This window comes from Meleagris gallopavo, chromosome 8 (assembly GCF_000146605.3).
Source record: "Meleagris gallopavo isolate NT-WF06-2002-E0010 breed Aviagen turkey brand Nicholas breeding stock chromosome 8, Turkey_5.1, whole genome shotgun sequence".
Lineage (NCBI taxonomy): Eukaryota > Metazoa > Chordata > Aves > Galliformes > Phasianidae > Meleagris > Meleagris gallopavo.
Window position 1 is genome coordinate 10,992,270 of NC_015018.2, and position 20,153 is coordinate 11,012,422.

The following is a 20,153-nucleotide window of genomic DNA, read 5'->3' on the forward strand; positions in this document are numbered from 1 at the left end:
ACTGCAATGATGTGGTTTTGGACAGTGTAAGAATTCTCCCTCCTTGCCTCTTTGCTCAGGAGTTGCCCAGCGGTCCCACTGTCATTGGGAGCGGCAGAGATCTGTAGGGAATGATTAGGACTGAATAAAGTAGGTGAGGAGATATTAAGGAGTGGCTTGAGGAGTTATGGTAACAGCAATCATGACTTCTAAGGAGCTCCCATAGAAAGAAGCAGGATTTTCAATAAGCGGACTTCCCGCATCTTCAACTGTCAGACAAGTGCCACTGGTTGCCTTTGCCAGTCCGAGTGTGCAGCCGCCGTCCTCAGTAAACCACCCAGGCTGGGAACCACAGAAGTGTCATATTTCAGCCACATTCTATCTGTTAGCCATCCACAATAAACCACAGTGCAGTGAGTGCTCATTCAGAAGAAAACATACCCTCTTCTTCCAGCCCCTCCTTCTGCTTGCCTTGTCCTTGAGCACTCCTCATTCCCAGCTCCTATCTGTGGCACGCTCCTATAATCAGGTGCTGTCCTTCATGCCTGCTATAAAGGCAAAAGGAGATGCGGTGCGTGCATGCAGGCTGGCAGCCCCAACCCGTGACATGCTGCAAGCCATCATCAAGCTGTGCTGCGGCACTGCCCACGACCACCTCCGCAAGTTGCCCGGTAAGCACCACTCTCTTCCCATGTCCCTAGAAAAATCATGCAGAAATGAGGATGCTATGCTCTGAAAGTTCCAAAGGAGATGCTAGGGGAGAGGCTAAAGAGATCGAAGATACTCAGAGGGCCCTGAAGGAGATACTAAGGGGGTCCTAAAGGAGAGAGTAAAAGATGCTGAGAGGGATTACAAAGAGATGCTAAGTGAAAATTGTAAAAGTGATGTTTTCAACTGGGATCTGGTTGCTTCAGTCAATACTATCGCAGCTTGTTTCCAGACCAAATGAGTGCATGCTTTTGCTTTTTACAGCATACATCTTACTCAGTGGTCACTAGCACGTCTCTCCCCCAGGCCTGAAGACAGCAGCCACTGCGGTGATGCAGGAGTTAACAGGCTCCCACTGCCTGCATTCCGAAGTTCCTCCTTGTATCCAGAGTCTCATGGGGAAGGATGCTGGTGAGCAGCCTGTGCTACCCTGACCCTTGGACAGTGTGTTCCTCAGCCCCACTGCAATGAGGGATGGGGAGGGATGAGCCATCAGATACACTGATTATTAGGGGGGCAGACCTGCCTTAAGGACGAGAGGTAATGGTCTTAATTTGTGCCAAGGGAAGTTCAGGCTGGATAGCTGGGAACATTTATATTCAGAAAGCGTGGTGATGTATTGACACGGGCTGTCCGAAGAGGTGGTGGAGACATCATCTCTAGAGATGTTGCAGAGCTGTGGAGATGTGGCACTGAGGGACATGGACAGTGGGCAGGTGGGGGTGGACTGGGGTTGGGCTAGGTGAGCTGACAGGGCTTTTCCAACCTGACTGATTCTATGATTCTGGGCTGCTCTCTGGGCTGCTCTCCATCACTCCAGTAGCTTAAAGGCATCCCTAGCATTGATGGGGATGCTGAAAAGTAAATGAGCTGTAAAAGCCACCAGAGCGTCTAGTGGAGGTGACAGCCATGTACCAGGGTTTGGTTTGATGTCTGTGGCTGCAGACCCCACCAACTCACTTGAAGACCCAAAACATGGTGAATTCACCTGGCATGCACTGCTGTACCCACACCCCATCCCTCCAGACATATGCAGAGCTGGGCAGAGAGGGTGGATTTTTCACACTTCTCTGTGTTTCCACCCGCTCCTGAAGCCAGGTGCACAGAGCCGGAAGCGGACACGCAGCCCTCCAGCACGAACCTGTCCTACATCCACCAGGGAGAAAGGGCCCTGCAGCGAGCGCTGGGCATCCTGCAGCAGTCACACTGCTGGCAGCCGGAGGCCGTGCCGGTAACTGACCCGACCCCATGCACACCACAAACCCCACAGCAAGGCGTGGGGCGCAGCCCTGATGTGGGTGCTGTGCCTGCAGAACGCAGGGGCTGCAATGTCCAGCACCGTGCTGCCAGGGCTGGGCCGCGTCTTTCGGGCCGAGGCGGTGCTGGCGGTGCCGGTGGGCCGGCTGCAGGGTGAGCTGTTTGAGCGGCTGGAGGAGATGCCCCGCTGGAACCCCAGCCTCAGCCGCGTGGAGGTAGGCAGCAGGACCGCCAGCGGACATCAAGACCCATTGAAATCCCACTGTACACAACGTGTGTGCTCTGCGGACCCGCAGGTGCTCTGCCGCCCAGGTGAGGACACGCTGGTGACGCACGAGGTGACAGCTGCCAGCCCTGTGGGACGCAGGGACTTCGTCAGCACGCGGCACCGCAGCAGGACACGGGCAGCCATCTACCTGGTGGGCACCACTGCCCACCTCGAGCGGCCACCTGCACCACAGGGCTGCATCAGGTAACACAGGTCACAAAATGGCAGACTGGGGGGCCTATGGAGAGGAAGTCTCACCTCCAGGCCGACTATTTTGTGGCGTAACCGCCCTGTCCTGCAGGGCCGAGACGCGGCTGAGCTGTATCGTGCTGCAGCCGCTGCCAGGCAACCCAAGCTGCACACGCGTCACGTGGCTGCTCAGCATGGACCTGAAGGTAAGCAGCACCGTGGCAGTGCCCCCGTGCTGCCCCAGCACCCATCATCCTTCATGTACTTCTCTCCCCCAGGGCTGGATCCCCACCTCGGTCACCAACCGCGTCCTGCCACAGTGTCAGGCCAAGTTCATCGGGCATCTCCGCCAGCACCTCTCCTCCACTGCCTGTCTCTGACCCCAGCACACCGTTATTCATTTGTGGAGAGGTAGCTTTACATTTCTGTGCGTATCTATCTATGCACATATGGATAGGATTTCCCATCCTGTGGAACCACAGAACCAGGGCAGACATCACTGCAAAGCACAGACAGAAACCCATCTTTCCTCTTACAGCTCCTTCTGGAGCCATGAAGCATGACTGCAGCCACTTTGGGGGGCTTGGAGCCTATATATCCCATTGGCTTTGCTTATTTATTGGAAAGATAAAGCCGCTTGCAAAAGCCATGTGAAACCCTGGCTGATAAATAGGAGTTAAATAAAACACAGAAGTGGCAGCTTACTATGGAAGATCCCTTTCAATCACACACAGGTCATGTGTTCCCATACCATACTATTCCCACACTCTAAATAAATCAACAGAAATGGACAGTGATGTGGATTTTTTTCTTTTTCTTTACAGTATGTTAGAGTTACCAAAAAAAAAAAAAAAATTAAAAAATTGAACTCAACAAAATTAATAAATATTAAAAGTTAAAAAGCTCTGAATCTGGTATGTACAAAACTTTACACATTGCAGCACTGACCAAGGAGGCAGGCAGCATGGTGTGGGGTGAAGTAGGCATGCTGCATGCTGCAGCCTCTGCATGACTGGGAGAATGCCACTGGCACACAGCAGCCCTGCACCGACACCTCCATGGTAGCAAGGCTGAGGCAGCCCCAAGGCACCAACCTCCTCTGCCATACAGCAATGAACCACTGCAAAAACTAACGCAAGAAAGCCATAATGCCCAGGACAGCATCAAACAGAGGAGTGTAGCTGATAACTTTTTGGAGGTTGGGTGAGTATGCATGCATGCTGCACCCTGCAGACATTACGATCCTGCACTGACACAGCTGCTGAAGCTGCAGGAGAGATCTGTGCATCCTCCTGCCCTGTTCTGCAGGCTCCTGGGATTGTAAACAGCACCTGCATTGAAGCATTATCTTTGGCACAATAAATAAATGCTGGCACTCCCAGAGGAGGGCCCTGTGAGGGGCATGAGATGCGGCAGGATATGAGGTGTGCTGGTTGCTGGCTCAGACACGGCTCCATTCCATCTCTCATAGCATCCACTTAATGCAGCAGTCAGGTCATCCTGCCTCAAGCCTAGGAGTGATGTGGGGCAGGAGCATCTTAACATCCCTTAGGCTCTTTTGGTACCACGTGGTAGCACCAGCAAAGGGTGATGGGGCTTGCCAACATGAAATGCTCTAGCCTCAAACATCTCCCAGCACCACGTATGTTGTGGATGCAGTGCTCTGCTCATGCACTAATAGCACTGCAGATCACTCATCCCAAAAGCAGTGTGTCCTAAAGCTACTGTGCTCATGGGGCATACCCAATACTCTGGCCACCTCGCCAGCAAGCCCTGGATATGCACAGAACCATTGCTGAATTATAGCTGAGTTTGGAAAGTGAATTGGAGATAGTGAAGGACAAAGGAGCAGTTCCCTGTGTATGCACTTTGTGGGCTTCCTTCTTGGAAACTGAGCACCAAAAATAGAGCCTTCTTTCCGCCTACCATCCTGTCCTCATCCTCCCACTCTGTTCTCCTGACACAAAAGGAAAGTGCCCAACACCTCCTGTGCTCCCAGGCAAGGAAAAAGTGGATTTGAGGCATCCCCAGAACTGGAGAACATGCTTACTGCTCTAGAGATGCCCATCCTGCCTCTGATGCAGCTAGGAAGGCAACACCATCACTGCCTCAGGTGCACCAAGCCATGCACACCTCACAACATCAGCCTGGCCCTCCTCAGATCTACCTCAGCAGCCCAGAGCCTCCTCCCTACCAGCACCCACAGCCCATGGAGGGGCAGAGCATCCTCAGCTGAGGTCCAGCTCCCCTGCAAGCTGCATGGAGCCCTATGCTTCTAAAGTGCTGTGCATATATCTAGTACTTGGCACAATATTTTTAATGGCATTAATCCCAACCCTTGTCCCACCATGGGACAAAAGGTGGAGGTGCAAGAGGGCAGCTCTCCAGCATAGCCATGACCCTATCCCTTTGGTGCTCTTCTTAGAGCTGAGCTCAGCACGATGTTGGGGACACGGTGGCATCCCTCCCGGCACTTGGGCTTCCCCACGGATCTCCACATGCCTTGGTGCTCCACGGACACTGGGCATATGGAAGAGGAGGGTCATGGTCCTGGGGATGCCAGAAGTTGGTATTAGTATAAAGCTGGCCACGGGCATCATTGGTTGAAAAGTCACCACTGGGTGATAGGCATTTTGGAAACCCTGTTTTTGGTCTTCGGCCTTGTCCTTATTGCTTGTGCTATGGTTGGTCCTCCCATAAGAGGTCACAGAAGAGAGGTTTTGCAAGGAGACTCCAGCTTCCTGAGCATCCTCATGCTCCTACCCAAAGCTGGGTCTCTGTGTGCACCATGACAAATGTGCCAGCACCTGGAGGAGGCAGGGGCTGGCCAAAGAGCCAGGGTCCTCCTTCCAATCCCCTCCTATCTTACTGCTTGGAGGGAGAGGAAAAGGCAACCTTAAAGCCCTCGGTTTAGCACCTTGGAAGTTGGTGGCCCATGCCTCATGTCCCGGGGCTCTGAGCCACACATGGAGGTAAGAACCCTGTCTAGAGCAGCCAAGCTGCCTTTTGCTCCACTTGACCTTTTTTTTCCTTTGTGGCACTGCCAAAAAAAAAAATGCCACAGCTGGGAGAGGGGAAATGAAAATCACAAGAAAACAGCAGTTTCCCCAGGAATTTTGGGAAGGGCCAGGTAATTTCCAAACCTGGCTGCCCAGGAAAACTACTACTGGATGTGGGAGAAAAGGAGAGATGGAGAAGGAGGATGGAGGAGAATGGCTCCAGCTGAGGAGTCATGCAGGGTTATCTGGCTGCCTGGCCCCCACCCTCACCTTCTGTCCCCACAGATGACTCACTCGGGGCTGGGACCTCCCTGAGAGTTGCAGTGGTGGGGTCGGCACCGGGTGTCCCCTGCACAGAGGAGCTGGGGTCAGTAGGACTGGGGATCCCCACAGGGGTCCCCATGGGGATGCCGGTGGGTGAGGCAGTGATGGAGGCTTTCTTGCCACAGGACTCGCAGCAGAGCTTGTTGTAGCCAGGGATGGAGCAGTAGCGTGCCAGGACCTCCATCTGGCAGAAGATGGATTTGTCCCCGAGGCAGGGCTCCCCTAGAGAGGGACAAAGCGGAGATAGAGCATCAGTGAGCACACGCGGTCATGGTGGTATTCACCTCCCACAAGGGCACCAGGCTCCAGTGCTAACCGTACTCTTTGCCCCATTGCAGCAATTTTGGCAATGCTTGGATGGAAGAGGGAGGGAGCTGGAGCATAAAGCCAATCCCAGGACGGAAGCTGTGGTGGATCCCCAACTCCACGAGGTGGCAACCTGGTGCCAGGCTGCGCACCACAGCACGCTGGATGAGGTTACATTCACCCCAAGGGGGCTGCAGGATACCTCCTTCCCCCAAACACTTGCAGGAAGATGGCAGCAAGCTGGGCTGCAGGCACAGGCTATGCAATGTGTGCTTGAGTCGCCTGAGATCTGCCAGCCTTGCAGCCACCTGCCCTGCCTGGCACAGTGGAGGATGTGCACCTAGTCTGAGGTGAGCAGTGCAGGGATGGGACTGTGTGTTGGGGCACTTACTGGAGGAGATCTTGCTCACAGGGTTCTGGGGCCTCTCCCGGGGCTCCCACTGCCCTCCAGGTGTGACGTGGTCACTAGCATTGGCGCTGGCGGTGATGCCAGAGGGCTTCCCTGCAGAGAGAGCATCACGTATGGAGGCACTTGAAATACCTTAAAGGTTACTTCTGGTGACTAATTTTTAGAGATTTTCTTAAAAACAAGGTCATTTGTGAAATGTCTGGTTGGCCACCCAAAAATAATCCAGCCGTTAACTCCAGAGTGCCCACCTCCATCCTACCCTTGCTCAAGTCATCACCAATCTGACAGAAAACCTGCAGCCACCTGCAGCGAGCCCATACCACAGGCTGTCCCCACACCCTCACTCTCACCCAGACAGACAGCCACGTGGCAGCCCCGGACGGCCTCTGGCTTGTCCCCATGGCAGCGCCCTCCGCTCTCCTCACCCCTGCAGACCACCTGCCGCTGCTGCACACCGTCCCCACAGCTGGCTGAGCACTGCGCCCAGGGAGAGAAACACGGCATGTGGGTGACAACCAGGCACCCCCACGAGCAGCTCTGAGACGCAACACACAGCCCCATCCCCGCATCGCTTACCTGCGACCAGGCACCCGTCCTCCACTGTGCCGGGCAGGGCAGGCGGCTGCAGGGCCGGCGGGTCTCGGGCCGCTCGGCACTGCAGTACTTAGCATGCAGGGTGCGGTTGGTGCCATCCCGCAGGCGCTGCACACACTGCACGGCCCGCACCTGCAGTCCCAGTTTGCCACAGGACTTGCTGCAGGCACTCCACTCCTCAGCCACCCAGCTGCAAGGGGTTGCGACAGCATTAGTGCCGGGGGGAAAGGGGAAGGGGAGAGGGGAAGGGAAGGGAAGGTCCCTGTAGGGCAAACTGCAGCTCAAATTGCACAGCAGGGTGGGATGGGAGCATCCATCCACCCACCCATCCAACCACCCACCCATTCTGAGGGACTCACGTAGGCTGGGAGCACTCCTGCAGGTTGCACCGCCGTCGGATGGGCTTGGGCTTCTTTCCGTTATCGCACAGGTTCCTATGCACCATGCGGTTGTCGCTCCTCCGCCGGCAGCCGTACTTGGTGTACTGGATGCCTGGGAAGCAGGGGGTTGCGTCAGGATTCTCCCACTCCCCGTCTTCCTGCAGCCCCACCAGGATGGATCCCCAAAGCTCCAGGGAACCCAAGCACACTGCCGTGACTCACCCAGGGGATACTCACAGGGGTGTGAGCAGAGAGAGGCTCAAAGGCTGAGCAGACCCAGGGCCTCCTCCCCAAAGCCACCCAGGCTGGTAGGGTAGACTGGAGGAGCTCAGCCACATTTTTGCAGCCAGGAAGAACAAGCAGCATGGAGCAAGTGAGGCCAAAGAGCTGCTGCGCTCTGCCAAGTGAATGGTGCTCGCGTGGGAGCAGAGCAGATCGGGGCTAAGCTAGCGTAAAACATGAACTGTCTGTCACCCCACAGGCAGCCCGGCTGCAGCAAGGTCAGCAGAGCCAGCGAGGGCTCGGCTTCCATCTCCATGAGTCCCAAAATCTTCCAGCATCCATGCCAGGAAGGAAAGCAGCAAGAGCCAGCACAGCCCACTGAAGCCTTTTCATTTATTTCAGCACAGAGCCGTGCTCAGCATGCCCAGTCAGCCTCACAAGAGCACACGGTAACTACAATACAAAGGAAAAAGTACCTCCTCCGCACGCCTTCGAGCACTGAGACCAGCTCTTGAGGGCCCACTCGTAGGAGTCCATCTCCTCCAGCAGGACATTGTTGTTGCCGATGAGCGGCAGCAGGTCCTCATGGATGATATACCTGTACATCAGGCTGCTCCTCACCGCCTCCTCCTTGGGGACGAGCTGCAGGCGGCAAGAGAAGCAGGGAAGGAGTGCAGGGAACGAAGCATAAGTGATGCCCATGCTAAAACACCCTTTCTTAAGCCACCATCACCTCCCACCATAGGATGATGGCCACTCACCAGAACACTGATGGCCTCTTGCAGAGGACCACTGGTTTTCAGGCTCTCCTTGCCTTGTTCCACGGTATATTCCCATTCCAAGCCCATCTCAATGAACACCTTGCTGGTGGTTTCTTGACCCTTGGCGTTAAGGATGAAGTTACCAGTAGCTTGATTTTTAACAGCTGGAGGAAAGAAATAAGTACTTCAAGTAAGTCTCCAATCCCCCCCCCAGAGGGGAAGCACCATCAACATAGCAGTGCCTCCCGTAAGTCCCCTGCTCTGCTGCTCCCAGTGCTCAGCCTAAACTGCCCCAAAAGCCACCCATTGGTGGGACGCACCAATGCTGTGGGATGCTGGCTCCATCTCCTCTATCTGCACGTGCCTTGCCCCTGCTGGAATCTCAAACATCTTCAGAACACTCCCTGGATGACAAAGTGGATGGAGGAAGGGGAGAGAAATTTTTCAGAAACAAAGGGGCAGGAAGCGGTTGGTCCCCCCAGACACTGCCTCTTTGGGGTGCTGCTGTGGGACTGCGCACAGCTTCCTCACCTGGCTGCTTTGGGGTCTTGGCCAAGGTGCCCTTCACTGTGCGGCAGTGGGAATTGTCACCCCCACAGACCCCACACTTGTCCTCCTGCTTCAGGGAGCCGACCTCCTTGTCGCAGCCAACATGCTGTCACCCCAGGGGAAGAGAAGGCAAGCAAGGTCATGGCCCCACGCTTGTGGCATCACCACGCGCTCAACCCCACACTGTACACCAGGTCGGTCTCCAGGCTTCCCCTCCAACCCCATAGGGTGTGGATGAATGGAATGCAAGAGCTTCTTCCCAGCCAGGGTCAGCTCCTTACCACGCACTCGCCCCGGACACAGATGCTGTAGGGATCCCGGTAGCTGCACCTGGTTCCATCGTGAACAACCTGGTTCATGAATACCACATCCCCTGTCCCCTCGGACTGGCAGATCAGCTCGCACTTCTGAGCGTCTGGGCAAAGCAGAAAGTAAACCAGCAAGCTGGCTGTCACCTTCAGGTCCCCAACCTGCAGCAGGTGCCGAGGGATGGCACCCACCGTCGGGATGCTCATAGGGCAGCCAGGCATGCTTGCTGTCACGGTGGGTGTAGTACGAGTCACGCTTGGAGCACTGCTGGGCACGGAAATCCTCATAAGGCCCCGGGCATTCCTCGCTGTTGCACACCTGGTGCTCATAGGTGGCTCCTGGGCAGTTGCGCCCACCGTAAGCTGGGCTGGAAAATAAAACAAGGGGGTGAAGGCAGCAGAGGAGCAGGGATGCTGCCAGTGCAAGGTGCACCTCCAGCTTCAGCCAGGCTGAGAGGCAAACGTACGGCGGGTTGTTGCAGCTCCGGCTGCGCGAGCGCACACCGCCACCACACGTCCTGGAGCAGGAGCCAAACTTGGACCACGAACTCCAGCTGCCATCCTGGCTGTAGGGCTGCTCTGATGTCTTCCAGATGCAGTGACCTTTGAAGCACCACTAGAAGAGAAAAGAAGTGGGGGTTTGTCCTCAATCGTGCCTGGGTCCAGGACTGAACCAGCATAGGGGCATCTCACTGCTGGTAGGGGACAGCCCAGGCAGCTGGCATGAAACTTCCAAGAAATTTCATTTGCACCCAACATCCAGATTTCCACATCGCCTGGCTTCTCATCCTCTCATCTCCAAAGCTGTGAGCCCTTCCTTAGTCAGTACTCCCACTTTAACACTGTGCTAATGGGCATGCTAAGAGCCTAAAGTAAACCTGACATCATGAGCTTGGACACGCAATCACACCATCTCTCTGTGTCATAAAACCAAAGGAGTACTGCAAGGGCAGAGAGTTCAGGAAGAACAAAGTCCTCACCAGAGCCATGCTGGGCAACTGGAGGGAGAAATAAGGAATGACATCACATCTTCAAGCATGGGATATGCAAAAAAAAAACACAGTGGGCTCTGGAACCCAACCCAAAAGGGGAGAGTGCAGCTGGTACCTTGCCCAAGGAGCACTCGGTGCCATCCAAGGGAGGCCCTTTCTTGGTCTTGCAGAAGTAAGGGTTGTCCGGGTGGCTGCACCACAGCTGCTTGCAGGGGTCAAAAGTACGGAACTGCAAAGCAAGCAGGATATTGGTGTTGATATCATCTTGCCCTACAGAGAGCCCACTCTCAAGGCAGGAGAAGGTCCCAGGCTCCTGGTGGGCATAGGACGAGGTGACAGGGACTGGACAGCAGCAAAGCAGCAGCACAGGGACTATACTCACAGCTGTGCAGGTCTTGTAGCCCACGCCAAAGTCAAAGCGGCACTGTTCATCCATGGAGTAGTTAATGCCCGGCAGCTCAGGGAGCGAGGGCCACTGGTGCTCAAAGGGATCATCCAGCAGGCAGTCGTAGGAACTGCAGGACGGGGTAGAAGCAAGGGATTTCCCTCCTTCTCTCACGTCCCAACTCAGAAATCCCAGTTCTCTGAGTCCCAACACAAGCTACCCATTGCCACAAAACATGTTTCATAGAATCATAAAAAGGCTTAGGTTGGAGGGGACCTTAAAGATCATCCAGTTCCAACCCCCCTGCCACGGGCAAGGTTGTCAACCACTGTATGCTTGCACATCAGCAGCAAAGAGAAACCCAATGACCCACTCCGTCTTCAGGCTTCACTGGTGCTCTCCATAGCACTGACACACAAAACCACTCTGGTGTGCTTCTATTGCCTTCTGGAAGGGGAATGGGAAGGGAGCAACCTACTGTATGTAGCGGTTGAGCTCCTGCTTGCTGCAGCGGGACCAATGGTAGCGGTGGAAGGCAGCCTGGACCAGCGGGGCCATGATGCTGCCCATACTGGTCTCATCAGCACAGCGGTTGCCCTGGCCATCATGCTCCATGCCCAACCTGTCAGAAAAAGACAGCGAATCAAGTTGCCCGTGGGATCTGGCACACCAGGAAGGGTGTGGGAAGCCCTCTTGGCCAAGTGCTGTGCCGGCTCCATTCTCATCACTTACACGTGGCCGGTCTCGTGGGCCACCACAAACGCCGAGGAGAAGCCATCCTCGTGATTGAGGGTACAGCTGCGGAGAGGGTGGCACATCCCTGTCACCGGTGCATAGCCTGCAGAAAGTGAAGGAAGGAGAGGGGAGGAGAGGGAAGAGATGGATTTTGAGAAAAGCAAAAATATAAAGGGACAAGCAAGAGTCTGTCATAATTCATACTACCCTTCTTGGCATCAAGGAGAGGGAAACTGTCAAAGGAAGGACTCATGGGTCCCAAGGAGCTTTGGCCAAAGCAGGGCAAGATCACCCTGAGTAACTCTGCCACAGCATTTCGGATGAAGGCAGAGGGTGAGATGAGAGGAAGGCTGCGCTCAGCAGGAGACAGGGAGAGACGACAGGAGGATCCCAAGCCATTCATCACCCATCCCGCCAATGCGGGCTATCTGGAAGAGCCCCAAAGTCAACAGCAGTTGAGCAGACAGTGTTTGATGCTCCACAATCAAAAGGAAAGCAAAAGTCAAGCTAGGGGGCTTGAGAAAGAGAAGTGGGTAATTGAGTTTAACCGCACAGCAATGAGTCAAATCCTGGATAAGACATTTCGAAAGATTTTTTTTTCCATGAAACTTTCCACAAGAAAGAGCAACGACGTGGAAAGTTTTCTGGATGAGAGGGAATATATTTTGTCTAGAATGAAAATGGGATAATGTCCCAACCAAGGAGGTTGTCAATGTCTGGCAGGGGAAGGGGATGAGGAGACACAGAAAGGACACTGACATCCACAATGAAGGCCTGGGTGAGAACTGGGAGAAGGAAAGAGTTCTCAGCAGTGACAAGAAGTACCTGAAAAACATTTAGTCGGTAAAGACCAGCTCAGCACCTTCCCAGCTCTGTGAGGCTTTGCCACCAGTCATCCCACACTGACCACCTCTTACCCCAGTGTTTCCCATGGCAAGGCAGTGCCCACATGTGAGGCAGCTCCTGCTCCAGCCTCTTGTAATGCAGAAAGCCAGAATTGCATCAGCTTTCCAAGATTACTCAGTGCTGGCCACCGCTGCTCCCCTCCACACCGCGAGCTGCTGCCAGCACCAGAAGTTTTTACAGGCTCCCCAGGGCTCGGCTTGGCTCTACAGAAGAGAGCAGTAAGGCTCCAAACCGCAACGCTGTGCAGTGTGAGCATGGAGATAGCGCTGGTCCTTCTGGTGCTGAACGGCTGGAGAGGAGCCTCAGCCACCTCCTGGGAAAAACCCACTAGTAAACCCCCCAGCACTACATCTTCCAGACTCCTGCCCATATGCCAAAACATGTCCTCTCACCACTACCTTGGGGCACAGTCATTTGGCCAGAAAGCTTCAGAAAACCAAAACAACAACTAGGTCGCAGCAACCCATACAAAGCTAGGTTCTATAGGTCCCTGACAAGCTGCCTTGCTGGCTCTCCCCTGGCAAACTGCACATACGTGACCGAGATTAATACAGTACCTTGCATACCTGCAGGACCAAAATCTTGCCTGGTGAGGAACACGGCATGGTCATGGTGCTCAGCGTGATCAGGGTCGGAGCGTTGCTGTGCGTGAGCCCAGCGGCACACCTGCTCCAGGCTCCGGGACGGGTTCCCACGCTCGATCAGGCTGACTGACTGGGAAAAGAAGCAAGAAATCAAAATATAATAAAATAAAATCGAGGAGCTTAGCGTACTGGAAAGCAAGGAGCATTCCGATTCCTGCTCTGGCTCCTTAGCAAGATGCTGATGCTCAGCATTTTTCAGCCTTGCAGTGCTCGAACAGGGTTGGAGACCCCAGCAGAAACCATCTTCAATATCTTCAGTTTTTGTTCAGGATGACCATTTTGCAAAGATGCACTCATGACAATCTCCTCTCTACCTCGTGGGCAGGCACCTGCTGATCTCAGGAGCTGAAGAAGGATCAGAAACGCTGCTCTTCCCATAAGGAGCCATGGCGGTTTTTATCCTGCCAAGTGCAAGGCAGAGACAAAAGGCCCAAGCGGTAGGGTTTCCTGAGAGCGGTGACAACCTCAGCCAGAACTCAGTACAGAAGCAGAGTCAGCTTTGCTGTGCTGCCTGCACCATGTCATCTCCCAGAACTTCTCAGGAAACATCAAACAGTGGTGGCCTGGGACCTCACCCGGATCCAAACATCTGCACAAGGTTTCCACATCATCCCCAAACTTAAACAATGACCAGCTGCCTCTAGCGCAGGGTTTTGCAATGATTAAATCACCCTGACCACAGCCCCCAGGCCCTCATCCCACCTTCTCCTCCACATATCACATCATCCTCTAGCCCCAAGCATGGACACTGCTGGGAGGGAGCCAGACGCACTGCTGGCTTCCACGGCCAGCAGTGATGTTCCTCTCAGCCAGGATTTGCCAAAAATGAGACTGTCTCTGTTCTCATCCTTGCACTCCCAAGAACCATCGCCAGGTCTCTAGGATGCATTTTGTTTCTTCTGGCCAAGCAGAAACAATCAGGGCTTTTCTCTAACATCCACTGGGGCTGATTCATGGACCACACACAGATATTACCGCATCGGGCTTGTTAGCATTCTTCCTAGAGCACTTTGTGTAGTGTAGAGGCTTGCCATGAAACGCACAGCAAATTGCATTGTTCTATAGGAAACCTTCTGGCTCAAAACCAAAGAGCAATCTAAGAAACAAGAAACTCTCCTATGTCCCAGTGCCTGGTGCTGCCCTTACCTGGCGGTACCCCACCATGATCATCCTGACCAGCACGATGTTGATGTGAACACCCAAGGACTCATCGTGGTAAATTTCATCCACCTGAAGAATGAGAGAAAAAGATAAAACAGAGGGGGGTCTGAGACCTAGCAAGGCAGCCCCTGGTCCCTGCTGCTCTCCACGCTCTTGCGTTCAGCATCCTCCCACTCGCCACCCATCCCATGCCCTGCAGGAAGAATGGCTTAAAATAATCATCTTGTGGCTTTCCAAAGAAATTCCTGGGAGGTGGAGCTGACATGGGTCCTATGTCCTGCTCATTCAGGGTGCCTGACCCGTACCCACAGGAAGGTGCCTGCAGTGCAGAGGCCAGCACGGAGATGCCTGGCCATGAGCGACGTGTTTAGCTTCCCACATAAACATGCACATCCCAACACCGGTTGGCAACAAGCATTGCTCCCCAGCTGGGTCCAGCCCTGCACACTCTCACTCCTCTCCCACTTTCCAAGACCAGGTGCAAAGACCGCATCTCCCTCCTCCCACCCCCAGCTGCCTTTGTTCTTGTTGTGCTTTAAAAACCACAGAGCAGACCAGCCAAAAAAGCAACATTTCCCAGGAATCAGGGGCTCAGATGTTCAGTGACATCACCAGCACCAACAAGAGAGGCTGCCTTTCCAATGGGGTCCCCTCTACCACAGAGCATCCCACAGCAAGCTGCAGCGCTTGGTGGATACAAGGAAATGCCTGGGGATGTCACGTTTTTGCAGTTGGAATAATTAAAAAAAGAAAAAGAAGAAGAAAAAAAATTGATCTTATCAAAGCAAGGGTATTACTCAGCTGTTGTCCCGGTGAGTCAAATCTGACCTACTGCTTCAAAACCCTGGGAACAATCCGCAGGAGGAGACAGCACAGCACAAAGAACAGGGAGGGCTTGTGAGTCAGTATGGTAACACATACATCAGCGCTGCTGACAGAGATCACTTTGCAGAGGAAATCATGACCTATTGTCCTCTTTTTCTGCATTTTGGGAAGAAAGAGGTTTGAAAGGGCAGTCCTTAATGGAACTTCTCTCTGATCTTCCTTTCGCTAATACCTGTTCTGCTCAAATATGCTAACAGCAAACAGTAACATCCATCCTTTAACACTTATCACCCCATATTCTGAAGACGTATGGTCAGAATTAATAAGCTCTCCAGTCCTTTAGCAGAAAAACAAGAGGGACAGCCTGTGAATTTATGACTTTCTGTGGTTAGCAGGCATGGTGATGATAGGCTGACATTTGGGCTTGGTGATCTTAGTCATCTATTTCAACTGTAACGTTTCTACAATCAGGAGGAGAAGGACTCCAGGACTTCAAGAAACCATCACTGATTTCAACCATCTTGGTTTTACTTAGGTTCTCCTAGGGTTGCTCTCCTCACACCTGGGAGCCAAACGATGGTGTTGAGGAGCAGCAGACAAAGCCCAAGATGAAGACACAACACAACAGCATGAATATCACAGCACCCTGCCCAAGATCCAGCAGTGAGAAAGGGGAACTAACTTCCCTTGGCTCTTCCATGATGAATATTAAAATTAACATTATAAACAGAAGCCAGGTTTACAGTTTTTTTCCCTTGTTTTTTTTCCCCCTTTTCCCTGTAAGCTTCCACTTGAACAATGGCTGTGGACGCCGCATGGATCCAGACGATTTTCCAGGCGACATGAGAGCTTTGTGAGGTCCAGGACTGACAGCAGGCTTCTGTTTGAGTCAGTCCATTCCTGAACCCAGCATGAGCCAGCATTAGTGCAGCCATGTGACCACCAGCAGCCCAGGGCAATGCAGAGGTAATAGAAGCCCACTCCTGCCTCTTGAATGCAGCAAACAGCTGAGAAAAACAGATAACCAAATCCCCAGTCCAGCCCTGCTTAATGCATTGCTTGAGACGGTTCTGCACTACATCTTTATCTCTAAATTGGAGAGATGTGGATTTGAAGGCTGGACTATTTGGTGGATAGTTGGTTGGGTGGTCACAGCCAGAGGGTTGTGGTCAACAGCTCTACGTCCAGGTGGACTCCACTCAGGAGTTGGATCCTTTAGGAGTCTGTCATGGGACCAGTGCTCTTCAACATCTTTATCATAGAACCATAGAATCACTCAGGTTGGCAAAGACCTTAAAGATCGTTGAGTCCAACCACGGCCTAACCATACTACCCTAACTTTAACAACCCTCTGCTAAATCATGTCCTGAGCAGGGACATGATTTGATCATGTCATGATCAACGACATAGACAGTGGGATCAAGTGTACCCACAGCAAGTTGGCTGGTAACACCAAGATGAGTGGCACAGTTGATGCAATAGAAGGAAGAGACACCATCCAGAAGAACCTGGACAGGCCTGAGTGAGGTTTAACAAGATCAACTGCAAGGTGCTACACTTCAGTTGTGAAAACCTCAGATATGCATACAGATTGAGAGAAGAACTTGAGAGCAGCCCTGTGGAGAAGGACTTGGGAGTCCTGGTGGATGAAAAGCTGGACGGGAGCCAGCAGAGTGCTCTTGCAGCCCAGAAGGCCAAGGGTATCTTGGGCTGCATTAACAGAGGGGTGGCAGCAGGGAGAGGGAGAGGACTGTCTCCCTCTACTCTGCCCTTGTGAGGTCCCATCTGGAATACTGTGTCCAGGCCTGGAGCCCCCAGCACAAGAAGGATGCAGAGCTGTTGGAGTGGGTCCAGAGGAGGACCACTAAGAAGACCAGAGGACTGAAGCACCTCTCCTATGAAGAAAGGTTGAAGGAAATGGGTTTGTTTAGCTTGGGGAAGAGAAGGCTCCAGGGAGACCTCACTGCAGCCTTCCAGTACTGAGAGCATATAAGCAGGAAGGAGACAGACCTTTTTACACGGTTTTATAGTGACAAGACAAGGGGGAATGGCTTTATACTAAAAGAGGGGAGATTTAGGTTAGATGTTATGAATAAATTCTTTACTTAGAGGGCAGTGAGGTGCTGGCACTGCTGCTGAGAGCTGTGGATGCCTCTGGAGATGCCCATGGCCATGGATGGGGCCCTGATCTAGTGGGGAACAACCAGCCCACAGCAAAAATTGGAGCTGGATTGGCTTTGAGGTCCCTTCCAACCCAAACCATTCTACGACTCCACAGCAACCTCTGCAGCTGATTCAGAAAGCAGGTAAGGAGCAGATTGTCAGCGCTTTGGGAGAAAAGCCCTCCAGAAAATACCTGTTGTGCAGTGGAAGAGCTGGCATGCAGAGCTCCTTACCTAACAGGGTCAGATGCCAGCCTGTGTACTGCCATCATCTGGAAAGGCACGCTCTCTAGCTTCATTTAAGAGAGATATACTGCAGAAGACACTAAAAGCACAGTCCAGCCATGGGCTGGAGGCACAGCAGCAAGGCTAGCAGCCTGCAGCACGCCGGGGGGCAGCAGCAGCAGTGCAACACAGCGCCAGGACCCCGTTCCCACCGCGAGCTGCCCCGCAGCCGTCTAGACTCCCCCGTTCCTGAGGGAAGGCAAACACAAAGAGAGCACGAGAAGAATTTGCCAGGCGAGCAGAATCGCTGACGTTTTCAAATCCCAGGTCTCGCGGGCAGGGCGGCCAAGTCATCTTCAGCCGCTTGCCCTGCGCTCGCATGCCTCCACGCAGTGGCTGTGCTGTCCCAACCACACGAGTCCGTGTACGGCAGGGAAAGCGCATGCATGTGTAAGAACAACACCAGAGGTATTTGCTGTTGTTATTGCATCGCCAGCAAGGAGGCGGCTCACGGAGCTGACTTTTATTTTGCAAGCTCCATGGGGAGGAAAGAGAATCTCTGCCCGTTCAGCACAGCAGTTAGGTAACCCCAGGCTAAAAATAAAGCTGGATCTTTGCTCTTTCCCCTTTCCCCAAATCCCTCTTATGTGGGGTCTCAGCAACACTTTTTCCCTACAAACAATGAACTCCCAATGCGCTGGAGGGAGCGCACAAGTCAAAGCCTGGCTTTGACTCATGGGGTTTCCTTAGAAACCCGAAACAATGGGAAAACACCAAGCAATCATGCAGTTACCCAAACTGTGGGGCACAAACCCTAGAGGTGCACAGGGTCCCACAGCAGCCCTGCTCCCACTCACCGCAATACCTCCAGAGAGGCATTTATCTGCATTACGTTACTCTTCCCCTTTCATTGATGCAGTGCTTCCCACCCTCCTCATTCAATTCCCAGTCCCTGGCGCTGCCTTTATCTGAGCAGTCGGCACCCCGGTGAAAAGCGCTGCCGCCAAACCATGAAATGGGGCTGAAAACCGCCTTTTGATGCATACTGGCATCCCTTGTTCCCTGGTGGGAAGGGGCAATGAGCTCATCTCCGGCACCCCAAGTACAGAAGACCCCACAGCATCCTCTGTGTGCAGGAGGAGCTAATGGGAAATGGGGAAAAACTGTCAAAAAACAGTTTGTGGATATGGTGTTGGAATTCCCACCACGCTTCACACCAACACATAGCATGGGGAAAGCATCAGAGAAGAAAAGGTTGCAAGGAAGGCATTGGGCTATGTAAAAGAAACAACTTCATAGAATCATAGAATATACCAACTTGGAAGGGATCCATAAGGATCACTGAGTCCAACTTCAACTTCTCACACTTCCTCTGAAAGGTGACAAAGCAGCACACCCCTCCTGCGCGTGGTTTACCCTGCAGCCCTAAGAATGAAGCACAACAATCCCTCCCTGCAGCCACCCCCGGGAACCCCCAGCAGTGCCTTACAATGTTCATCAGGGTGAGGACGTAGTTCTGCACGTGCTCCTTCCCATGGAAGCGCACCACCGAGTCGTCAACGGCCAGCAGCACCTCGATGTTGTAGCCATCCCTCCTGGCGTGCCGCCGCCGGCGCTCTGCTTCACCCAGCCGCTCGGCCAGCCGCTCCAGCGAGTTGGGGAGCTCTCCCAGGTGCACACCTGGCCACCAGGGAGGCAGAAGGAGAAGGAGAGGAGGTGAGGAGGGCCAATGCTGAGGGTCAGGTTTGGGGCTCAGCACAGCTTTGCTGATGATGGGTGTGGAGGAGGTTGCTGTGGTGCAGTGAGCCCATGAGGATTGGCCTGCTGGGGAACGTGTGCTGGTGATGATTCACCCCACGTAATGAGGTTTGGATTGGGTTTTTGGATCCATGTCTTTAAGGGTACTACTTCTAATGAAGTCCCCCTTGTAATGGTAACATCTCAGATTAATGAAAGAGACACAACGAGCATCCCCCTGCTGCAGCATCCTGCTCTCCCTACCCTACCAGCAACCCTAACCCCAAACACCTACAAATACCCTACTGCCCTTAATCTATACAGGAAGCCCCCGATTCCTTCCCAGGAGGAAAGCATAAGGTGAGCAAGCCCAAGTTTTAGAAGGGAAGAGGCAGGGTAGCATGAGGACACAGAAGTCTAAGAGTGCAGGAGGTGGGAACGCTCTTGTGGAGGTGTTCCAGAGCCGTGGAGGTGTAGCACTGAGGCACGTGGGCAGTGGACAGGTGGGGTTGGGCTCAGTGGGCTGAGAGGGCTTTTCCAATTTGAATGATTCTGTGATTCTATGATTCAAACGACCCAGAAAGTGCCAAATCCATCCCCAACATTAAGCCATGAAACTGTTGCAAAGCCAAAGCTAAACTCTTGCTGTGGGCGACAGGCATGTCCTGGCACCCCAGACACTAGCAGGCTGCATGCCCTCCCCAGAGCACCTCCAGCCTGGCACAACCAGGTACCTTACAGAACGCAGGAGCACATGGAGCCCTACCTGGGGACTGTGGGGAGCCACGCTGGACTGCTGTGCGGGGATATACCACATGGGCACGGCCCCGTGCCTCCGTGTCCTGCTGCCCGCGCTCTAGCGGCTCAATGAAGAACTCACCGCTGTCCGTCCGGATCAGGCCAGCCTGCAGGATGCAGGGAGACAGGAAAAAAAGAGGAAAATTAGGAATGTTGCATCTATTTATATATTCACAACTCTTTTTTGGGACTAAATAGACTTGTTTGGTCACTTCCCTACCAAGCCGCCCCATAACCCTACCGTTGAGTGCCAGACCCTGCATGGCACCACTGACTTCACAGCCAGCTGCACGTGGATGAACCTTAATTTCTTCTGCGGGTAGGGGGGGG

General features: G+C 53.5%; 2 protein-coding genes across 7 annotated transcripts in view; one reads left to right on the plus strand and one right to left on the minus strand.

The window, feature by feature from the left end:
* Window positions 1-55: 55 nt before the first annotated feature.
* LOC104911934 (steroidogenic acute regulatory protein, mitochondrial-like) lies at window positions 56-3,237 on the plus strand. Of its 2 annotated transcripts, none has more exons than XM_019617542.2 (7): window positions 56-650; window positions 952-1,098; window positions 1,782-1,918; window positions 2,001-2,159; window positions 2,241-2,416; window positions 2,514-2,607; window positions 2,680-3,237. In XM_019617542.2, the coding sequence occupies exons 2-7, from the start codon at window positions 1,020-1,022 to the stop codon at window positions 2,779-2,781; spliced, it is 747 nt and encodes a 248-aa protein (XP_019473087.1). In that variant the 5' UTR covers window positions 56-650; window positions 952-1,019; the 3' UTR covers window positions 2,782-3,237. The 2 variants fall into 2 exon arrangements, with proteins under 2 accessions (XP_019473087.1, XP_019473086.1); XM_019617541.2 differs by having other exon boundaries at window positions 994-1,098.
* A 20-nt stretch (window positions 3,238-3,257) lies between these two features.
* Window positions 3,258-20,153, minus strand: part of ADAMTS14 (ADAM metallopeptidase with thrombospondin type 1 motif 14) — a 20,472-nt gene continuing 3,576 nt past the window's right edge. Inside the window, exons 2-22 of one of the 5 annotated variants that reach the window (XM_031554400.1) lie at window positions 19,792-19,930; window positions 18,778-18,968; window positions 14,062-14,145; window positions 12,829-12,985; window positions 11,363-11,468; window positions 11,109-11,252; window positions 10,628-10,760; window positions 10,361-10,474; window positions 9,721-9,869; window positions 9,446-9,621; window positions 9,227-9,360; window positions 8,928-9,051; window positions 8,717-8,800; window positions 8,397-8,560; window positions 8,112-8,277; window positions 7,393-7,525; window positions 7,016-7,223; window positions 6,790-6,916; window positions 6,422-6,532; window positions 5,695-5,946; window positions 3,258-4,951 (exon numbers count right to left, since the gene is read on the minus strand). In XM_031554400.1, coding sequence (XP_031410260.1) covers window positions 4,944-4,951; window positions 5,695-5,946; window positions 6,422-6,532; window positions 6,790-6,916; window positions 7,016-7,223; window positions 7,393-7,525; window positions 8,112-8,277; window positions 8,397-8,560; window positions 8,717-8,800; window positions 8,928-9,051; window positions 9,227-9,360; window positions 9,446-9,621; window positions 9,721-9,869; window positions 10,361-10,474; window positions 10,628-10,760; window positions 11,109-11,252; window positions 11,363-11,468; window positions 12,829-12,985; window positions 14,062-14,145; window positions 18,778-18,968; window positions 19,792-19,930 — 2,904 coding nt within the window. In that variant the 3' untranslated portion in view covers window positions 3,258-4,943. Of the gene's footprint in view, window positions 5,947-6,421; window positions 6,533-6,789; window positions 6,917-7,015; window positions 7,224-7,392; window positions 7,526-8,111; window positions 8,278-8,396; window positions 8,561-8,716; window positions 8,801-8,927; window positions 9,052-9,226; window positions 9,361-9,445; window positions 9,622-9,720; window positions 9,870-10,360; window positions 10,475-10,627; window positions 10,761-11,108; window positions 11,253-11,362; window positions 11,469-12,828; window positions 12,986-14,061; window positions 14,146-18,777; window positions 18,969-19,791; window positions 19,931-20,153 lie in introns of all 5 variants that reach the window. The other 4 variants (XM_031554399.1, XM_031554398.1, XM_031554397.1 and 1 more) reach the window with 4 other exon arrangements.